The 9,407-nt window shown below is 37.8% G+C and overlaps 1 protein-coding gene across 1 annotated transcript in view; it reads right to left on the bottom strand.

Moving 5' to 3' along the window:
• ntrk2b (neurotrophic tyrosine kinase, receptor, type 2b) overlaps positions 1 to 9,407 on the bottom strand; it is a 47,971-nt gene that overhangs the window by 15,054 nt on the left and 23,510 nt on the right. Inside the window, exons 8-13 of the mRNA XM_067407376.1 lie at positions 4,804 to 5,118; positions 4,694 to 4,711; positions 1,903 to 1,920; positions 1,752 to 1,780; positions 1,052 to 1,151; positions 1 to 145 (exon numbers count right to left, since the gene is read on the bottom strand). The exon at positions 1 to 145 is cut by the window's left edge and continues 44 nt beyond it. Of these exons, the coding sequence (XP_067263477.1) occupies positions 1 to 145; positions 1,052 to 1,151; positions 1,752 to 1,780; positions 1,903 to 1,920; positions 4,694 to 4,711; positions 4,804 to 5,118 (625 nt within the window). The remainder of the gene's footprint in view (positions 146 to 1,051; positions 1,152 to 1,751; positions 1,781 to 1,902; positions 1,921 to 4,693; positions 4,712 to 4,803; positions 5,119 to 9,407) is intronic.

The raw sequence follows: 9,407 nt of genomic DNA, 5'->3' as shown, positions 1-9,407 counted from the left end.
GGGTTCTCGATGACTGGAATCTTTGTCATTCCAATAATAACGGCATCTGGGCCCATCTCTGAAGATGATGGCGTGTTGTTGCCATTGGAAACGTGGTGAAGCGGGCTGGCCGAGTCGTCGTCATTACTGATGACAGATGAGGAGCCTGGTGGAGAGGGGAAAAAAACCCAGACAATACAATAATCCATAGAAATAAAAAGCATTCGCATGGTCAGTACATATGAATAAAGATATAAATGTGTTTAAAAAAGTGCATTATTATTACAAGAGAAAACAACTTATAATGATGAATGAATAAATATTAAAATTCATATTATTCTGCATTATTCTGTTATTATTCTATATTTGTGATTTGTATGTTACTGTAACAGATCAAGTTATCTGCTTGCCATTAATAAAGCCTTTTTACTTCCATGATGTGATGTATTTCTAACAAGATATTCAACTAGAAAGAAATTTAGGCCAGGACATATTTTTTTTTCAAATGAGAACAGAGTGGATTGTGAAAAGTGGGTGTTCCATATTAGAATAGAGCCAGACCTGAAAGTTAACTAAGGGTATGTTTACATGACAACGACGCACTAAAAATGGAAAAGTTTTTCCTTTGCGTTTTTTTGTGTAAAGAGAACAGCGTTGTCAATAAAATCCATTCACACGGATCCGTGAAAGCAACTAAAAATGCTGTATAATGAATGTCAGGCCAAAGAAACTCTACACGCCTATAGACTGAACATGTAATACGCATGTGCATGTTTTCGCAGTTTACATGTAGATGATAATGGTATAGTTTTCAACAACTTGCACTTTGAAACCCATTTTTAAAAGTTTGCATTTTCAGGCCCCCAAAACGCCGTTGTCGGCCAAAATGCATAAGAAGTTTTCCGTTTTTAGTTGAAAATGGTGGTGTGTAAACGGCCCCTAAAACAATGCCTAAATTTATTTGGAATAACATACCTGGAAGCATCATACACCAGGTATATGTCTTAAGAAGGTAAATAGGGTCCATTTTGATTTCATGTTGAAAGTGAAACAATTTAAATGATGCACTTACCTTTCATACCAAACTTGGAGCTTCTACCATATTTGAGGAAAACTAACATGAGGATGCATCCAGTTAAAGCAACCCCAGCTATCCCAACCACTATGTAAACCTAGAATATAAAAACACACAGTTGATTTTACTCTAGCAAGCATGTCTTCAATCTGGGGTCAGTTCGAATTGATTTAGTACAGTAAAGCTGTAGTTTATAATTTATAGAAGTAACATTGTATCACATTGTATCATTAAAAAGTCACTTATATATTGAAATCACTTGCTTCTACAATGTTACATCAAATGTAAATGGTCCAATAATAAATCAAACAATTAATGGAATATTCCAAGTGAATAAATGTTAAACTCTGTCAACAGTAACTGAGCCTTGCTGTCGATTGCCACTGAAAATAATTTGACTAGTCTCTTAGTTTGTAAAAACAAACAAAAAAGAATGTGTTCTTACAAAGGAAGTCTTTGGGGAAGTCTTTACAGATCAAGTAAACCATTTTTACTGAAGCACTTAAACAAAAGTACAAGAGTCATATTTCTGATTTCAAACTCACTGGAAAGCTAGTCCCACTGACTTCCAGTGTAAGTACAAACTGAAAAAATAATTTTCTATAGTAACTGACAGCAGACCACAGATATTGATCGATAGAATTCAAAATGTATTTAATCTTGAATATTCCTTTAATCACTCTATACAAATACATACCGCAACTTTGTCCTCCAGTGGTGGGGTTTCTTTGAGAAGGCAGACAAAACAAATAACACTAAGTATACAATTGCAGTTCAAAACTATCAAAATCGGAAGGTTTGAACAAATACATATAAATGGTGAGCGATAAAGGAAAGAACAGTCTTACCTGGACTAAATGTTGTGTCTGTGTTATATCATTTAAATGGAAAGAAAAATTGAAATGAATTTAACAATGATAAATAACATTCTACAAACTCAATTTTATCTCTGTTTTTATTTTTTTATGCGTTATAAAAAGCAGCTGGGTAAATCTATTGAAAACTGATAAGTATTGTATATGAAATATTTCACTCCATTATCACAAGAAATTATAGTACGCATAAAGAAAATGCAGTCTTAAATAAACTCTTTTTAGAACTGCAATGATTTTTTTGCATTGTGGCATTATTTTCATGACAATTAAGCACAATCCCCAAATGCCAGTAGTCTATTGTAGTGCAAAAAAAAAAAAATCTGTAATTGCTTGAATGCAATTATACAATATGTATTACTTTAAGTTTATGATAAATTATTTATAAATGTGCACTGTAAAGGAAAATTACAAGTATAGTATTTGTTGTACTGAACTTAACGTACAATAATAATTTAACATAAATAATTGTGTGCTAACAGGATGGTTTTCTTTTGACTTCAGTATGAAATTAAGAATGAGATGTTTTCACTACTCTCACAATTACATTCAGTTTAGCTTGTCTTAGTTTCATTTTCAAGGACTTTTAGTTCACTTATCTTTGTTTCCTGTTTTCTGTGTTCCTATGTTCCCTTTGTCACCAGTTACCAAGGTTATTCATCATCTGATTAATCATCAGACCTGTCTGTATGTCATTCATCACCACTGTGTATTTAAGTTCCTCTTTAGTTCCCATTCATTGTATTGTTTGTGCATGGCACACTGTTTGTGTTCTTTGATTTTACATTACCTGAGTTTACTTTATATTATATATATATATATATATATATATATATATATATATATATATATATATATATATATATATATATATATATATATTTGGATTTATTTATATATTTATATATTTGGACCTTCTTCCTCTTTGTTTAGACATTACAGAATACTGGGCCTTAAAAAAAGAGTATAATGGTTATTAATATAGCCCCGTTGGTGAACTTTGACAGGCCAGGAGAAACTATTATTTTTATTTTCCAAAGTGGCACAGCAATGGAGGAGTATGTGGTGGAATTCATTAACATCTGTCACTGCACCCCCTGCGAGACTACACCCTTATGGAGGGTTTCAGGTGCGGGCTGGACAATAAAATCCGCTTCCTGATGCCCCAGGGGAATACCTGCTAGACTTTAGCTGAGTGCATCAATTTTGCACTGTGGGTGCATGGATCCTCTTTTACTGAGGGCAAAGCTGAAAGGGATTAGGGATGTGTGAGACTATTCGACTAGTTGATTAAACAATACTGCTAGTCGACTTGGAAATACTAGTCGTTTACATTTTTTTGCACATTTAATGTTGTGCTTTATTTTTATTTATTTATTTTTTTAAACTGGGGTGAGGTTTAGACTAGTCGGTTGCAAAATTTCTGTTCGAACATTTATGAAATTAGTTGTTGCACACAACCCTAAAAGGGATACCATCACCATCGTCCAGACCCACCTTGCACCTGTCACCGCACCAGATCCAGAGCCCAGCCAACCACCCCCCACACTATGCACAGACATTAAGCCATAGCTCAAATCTTTCGCAATGGACGAGCCAGACAAGAGGAATGAGCCAACCATCGCCCCGGAGACTGAGCCCCACAGTGAGCCTGACCAGGTGTGTGAGCTGGCAACATCCTGTGCCACCGTGGGAGTGTTAGTGGAGTTTGAGGGAATGGTTGAGGCCATGCTCCCACCACTGAGGGTGAGCTGTTACTGACCTTCACCATCACCACTGGTCCTGCCCAGCTTTAAGTCTTCTATGTGTTCATCACCACTTGTTTTGCTCAACATAAAGCCTGTTTCGTCACCCTGAAGTTTCGTCACCCTGAACAAATTCTGTCATCATCATTGATCCCGCCCAACCTCCCTCTCCCTCCTCCGCTCCATGATTCAGCCAGTCTGTCAGCCCCATCTCTGCTGGTTTCCTTCAGCCTCTCAACTTATCCTCTAGTGCCACTCAGTTGTGTGGATCTTCAGTTGATCCCCCAGCTCCGCCTCCAGAGGCTGATCCCCTCACTCCACCTCAGTCCATCGACCTGTTGACTCCACCTTGGCTCCTCCCTCCCTCAGCTCCACCCGATACCATCGTCCTTACAGCTCCACCTGGCTCCCTCATCCATCTGGCTCTGCTTTGGTCAGATGTAACCCTGCCTGAGCCACAGACTTATGAGCTGTCTGCTGTGCTTCATCTCTCCACCCCTTCGGTTCTGTCTGGCTCCACCTCAGTTCCACCAGCTCCGCCTCAGTCCTCAGGCACCCTGGCTCCACCTCGGACTCTCGTCCCTAGGGTTACGCCTCGGTCTCCAGGACCATCGGTGTTGCCTGGTCTCTGTCTGCACCCAGGGCACCACTACCATCTGCTTCATCTCTGTTAGTTGTCCCCTGGGTGTCGCCAGCCAAGTCTCCACCATGGCTCCTCCCACCATGGGAGGATGCAATGGGTAACCATGGTACTTTCTTCTACCTTCTTCCTCCTTGGATTTGATGTTACAATTGCACAGAAATGAAAAATTTGGTGGGAAAATGTGCTTACTGTCACTATGCTAAAAATCACTATGCTAAAAAGATTTCTTTATGCAAAATATAATTGATTTATTTATTTTGGTTTTAGGGTGAATTTTTTTTGTTGGGGAGTGATTTAATTTAAAAAGATTCATCCAGCTGACTTTGTTTTTACTTGCTATAATTCACCAAAATACTGTTTCACAATTATATTATCTTACCATAATAGAACACTGCCTCTGTGGAAACAAAAATATGACAGCGGTTTTCTTGTGCAATATAATAGGCTGTATTATTTATAACATATTAATAAATCACATTATAGAGTCACCTGTTCCTGAGTGGTCCACATCAGGTATGTGCATGAAGTGTGCCGACACGTTTCCGCTGTCCTCTCCGAACTCATTGCTGGCCACCAGTGTGTAAATGCCATTATGAATGTGAGTGGGAATGACCAGCTGCAGACAGCCATGGTACTCCGTATCTGTGATTTCATGGATTTCAGTCCTGATGTACTGCTGCTCCTCCAGCAGCTTTCCCTCATGGTACCAGCGTAGATCAGGCTTCGGGTTGCCCGTCACAGTGAAAGGGATGCACCAGTCCTGGTTCCTCACAGGCTGGTACAGCTGCACTATAGTAGGGGGAACTGGCCCAGAAGAAAAAAGAAGGAGCAGAGGAACGAGAAAGAAGGAAAGAGGGGAGGAGGAGAGGAAGTGTAATCACAGGATGTACCACAGGAGTAAACGAGAGGAATGTGGAAAATTTTGCTGTAGTTAGACGAAAGGAAAGTGTCTGACAGTACATGGAATGGAGGGGCAATATAGAAGGATTCTAGGGTGAGAAATACAAGAGAATGATAAGAAATGAAGAGGCATACTATAATATTACAAAAAAACAAGAAGAAACATGCAATGCATAACCAAAATCAAAACGGATAAAAGGATGTTGTCAAAGACTAGCGTCTGGTTGTTAACTGTTTTGTTAAGCATAAATAAGTTGATGATAAGTTAAGCAAAAATTAGATTTTTTGTTAGCATAGCATATAAAAGTTTTATGTGCATATAAAAACAGATTGTTTGTTAAAGGAAGAGGTCACTCGAAAATGAAAATTCTTATCATTCAAAACCATATGATTTTCCTGCAGAATTTCCAAGCTGTTCTATTTGCAATGTGCCGTGTTTGAATCGTAAGGATGAATTGTATGGCTTCAGGACATTTTAAATATTTTAAAATTTAAAGCTTGTCAGCCCCCAGTTTACTGTACAAATACACAATTCAAATGCTAGATATTTTAAAATGTGATTTATTTCTGTGATGGCAAAGCTGAATTTCCAGCAGCCATTACTCAAGTCTTCATGAGTCACATGACTCTTCATAAATCTTTCTAATATGCTGATTTGGTGTTCAAATCATGATAAAACTGTTCTCAGCATTCTTTGATTCTTTCAGGAAAGTTCAAAAGAACAGCATTTATTTTATTTAAAATTTTTTTGTAACAACGTAAAAAATCTTACTGTCACTATTTTAATGCACACAAGTTAATGCATCCATGCTGAATAAAACTATTATTTTATTTCTACTGACCCCAACCTTTTGAATGGTAGTGTATTTTGTTGTATGTTGAACAGCTTGGACCTTGTGCTTAACGTCTGCTTTTGTGTTCCAGGAATTGGAATGGTTTGGAATGATATGAAGGTGAGTATCTTCACTGAAAATTCACTGAATTCTGGACTGAAATCTAAATTTTTTCCTTTATGTTTGAACTATTCCTTTAACTGTAAAAGTAGCAATAATAACCACACAAAATAAAATGGGTAAATTCTACAAGAAGACATATAGCTTACTACTGAGTGGGAAAGCGTTTAAAAAGTTTTTCAAGCAGTATTATGCAACAATGTGAGTTTTGTCAGGCCCAGTAGACTAATGTGATAGCTTGAGGGGAAACTTCCTGAATCTTAAGCATTTGGCACATTTTCAAATGTATCTTGAACTCTTAAAAACCGTCCAATAGTTCAGCCTACTATTCTCTTTAAGGAAGCCATCTAATCTCCACACACGTTCATGTCAAATGACCCAGAGCCTCAAATTCAGTTTGAAATCCTATTAATTTGTCAAAATATACTTGGAAAACATCAAACATACAAATCATAGAAAAACATTAATCACTTACAATGTTTGTGAGTGTGACCGCTCAATGACATTAATTATTATTACAAATTCTGAGAAGCCAATTGCACCTTAAATAAACAGCCACATTCCATCATTGAAATAATGGGAAAAGGAAAAAAATATCAGAGGTTGAATGATTTTTACAGTCCCAATCGAAAGTTTGGTCATACTTGACTTGAATTTATGGTGCTTGCACTTTTGATCTAATGGTTTGTGTTTGAAGGCTTCGAATTGTCCCTACATTCAGTATCAATTGCCTTTCAAAACTATATAGTTTTTTTTTATTATTATTTTTTTTTATAGATGTATTGGAGCAGATTGTGAAGGAAAGACAGGCAACAAGGGTCTAGCAAACATTTGAACTTCTTCAATACTGTTTAAAATTAGGATGCACCTCATGATTTTGGTTAAGAAAAAAGCCCAGAGCATGCAGAGCTATAAATGGTGCCCCTGTAAAAGCCAAAGGGTGGTGACCTTTAAGCTCAAATATAAGATACTTTCGATTTCCCATACATGGGAACATGTTCTATTCTTCTAATTCTTTATATTAGAAGAATAAAACTATTCTATTCTTCTAATAATTCATGGTCATCAGCAGGGTCGGAGCCAGATGTTGTGAACATTCGGGGCTTAGCCCAAATATTTTGCCCAATGACATTTTAATTTTCTGTTAAAAGCTCTACTGTCATGAAAGGAGCTTTGTTGTAGTATTGTTGAGTAAAGTTCATAAAAGGTACATTATTTCCCACTGGAATTTGTAAAACTATGTTTGGTGTACCTCCTCTAAGGGGGTCTGGGGGCATGCCCCCCCAGAATAAAATTTTGTACATTTTAAGGTTAAATGCATCAATCTGGTGCACTTTGAGAGCTCAAAATTAAGAGTTTCAACCCATGTACAGTATGCAAATTGACCAAAGAAACAGCATTGTAACTGGACATGAAAGATGGTTCAAACATCTTTTGAGTTGTGATATTGTCTAAATTCTAAATTGTGTTTTAGGAGGCCAAACAATTATTACAATATAAAAATAATAATATAATAGTGTTTTAGGCCTATATAATTATTCATATGACAGTTATATCCACATATTGTAACAAATGCACTCTAAATAAAATTTAAAAATAAAAAATTACTTTACATAACAGTACACAAAAATTATTTTACACAACAGTATAGGGGAATTACAATGGCCTACTTTTGTAGTAATTAATAAGATAAATCCTTGCGCTTTTATTTTGATGCAAATGTGCGCACTTCTCTTTAAAACACGCAGCACAAACAGACCGTATATACTTAATCACTGTATTTTGCTGTTTTATAAAGGCACAAAGCCTTATCACGCTTTCGATTTTAGTTCGTTGGCAAAATACAACGTATAGAGACCATTTAGTCTATGTAGTTTTAAATTGTCGGTTCATTATGAAACAATGGCGGCATAAGGTAATTAATGGTAAACATTGGATGGGAATGTTTAGCTGACAAAGTTATCATATCAGCTGTTATATCGTAACAAAACCCCTTCAACCGGGCCGAAAGAGCGTCTCGAGGCCAGCCGCTGCTCTTGAGTGAGTGACAGGAGGCATGGCTCTATACAACTGCGGTGAGCGTGAACGCGCGGTCGGAGAGAAGAAAGAGAAAGCGCTGCAGGTGTATGGATGGATACTGTAGAAAAGCGGTATTGAACTGCTTAACGTATTTTAATAGAGAGATATGTTTAAAAAATGATATTTTGTCAGCACTATTAAAGGGATAGTTCACCCAAAAATGAAAATTTCACGTTTATCTGCTTACTCCAAGCGCATCCAAGATATAGGTGACTTTTTTTCTTCAGTAGTGTCATGATCACCGTCTGCCTCTATCAGTTCCCGGACTACACTTCCCACAATCCTCTCTACCTATCACATGCACTCACCCCACCAATCACCTGTTGCCACATACAGCCTAGCACTTCACACTGATCACCACACCCAGCTGCACATTAGAGATGAGCCGGATACTCGGCTGAAACGAGTATCTGGTACGGATAAAGCACTTCTGCCGAGTACGAGTATTATACGAGTAATACGAGTCAATATCTGTGCTCGGATTGAAAGAAAATCATCATTGGGTAGCTGATTGTGTCAGCGTTCTGTGATAGGCTAGTCACAGCGCCACTCCCCTACACACATACAGATGTATTTTGTTGCTGTGTATCGCTCTGCTCACTCACAGTGAAGCCTCGTTTACACTGCACGCGTGTGCGGCGCGTTACGGCTGTGACGCGGCTACCGGAGCTGATACACGGCCACTCTAGTCAATGCTTGTGTTTACACCAGCCGCGCCGCGCCGCGTTTGAGAAGCGTCCCAGAAGCAGCTCGACGCAGCGCTTCGCTAAAGATAGGCACCTCGCCTATTTTCGATGGACGCCGCGTCCAAGACACGCAGCTCAAATACAAAATAAAGTCAAAATAATCACCCTGTGTAAACTCCCGCTCATATTTCACATCACTAGGAGGCCCGCTCTCTCTCTCTATCTCTCTCGCTCTCCCTCTTACTCACTCTCTCACACACACACACCTGGTGTGGAACCAAAAAAAAAATAATCACACTGATCATTAAAAAATTAAAAGTTAAAAAAGAAAGTTATGTTGTTCATTACATTTTACTTCATAATTGCACTGCATTGTTTTGTTTTCATTGTTGCAAAACTTGTTCTGTAATATAGTTTGTTTGCTATCGTGATCAAAACCATTGATCTGAAGCTCAATCCTGATGCTGTCCTGTAA

This window comes from Chanodichthys erythropterus, chromosome 13 (assembly GCF_024489055.1).
Source record: "Chanodichthys erythropterus isolate Z2021 chromosome 13, ASM2448905v1, whole genome shotgun sequence".
Classification (NCBI taxonomy): Eukaryota; Metazoa; Chordata; class Actinopteri; order Cypriniformes; family Xenocyprididae; genus Chanodichthys; species Chanodichthys erythropterus.
The sequence above is the reverse complement of the archived record's forward strand: the minus strand, read 5'-3'. Positions and strand labels throughout refer to the sequence as shown.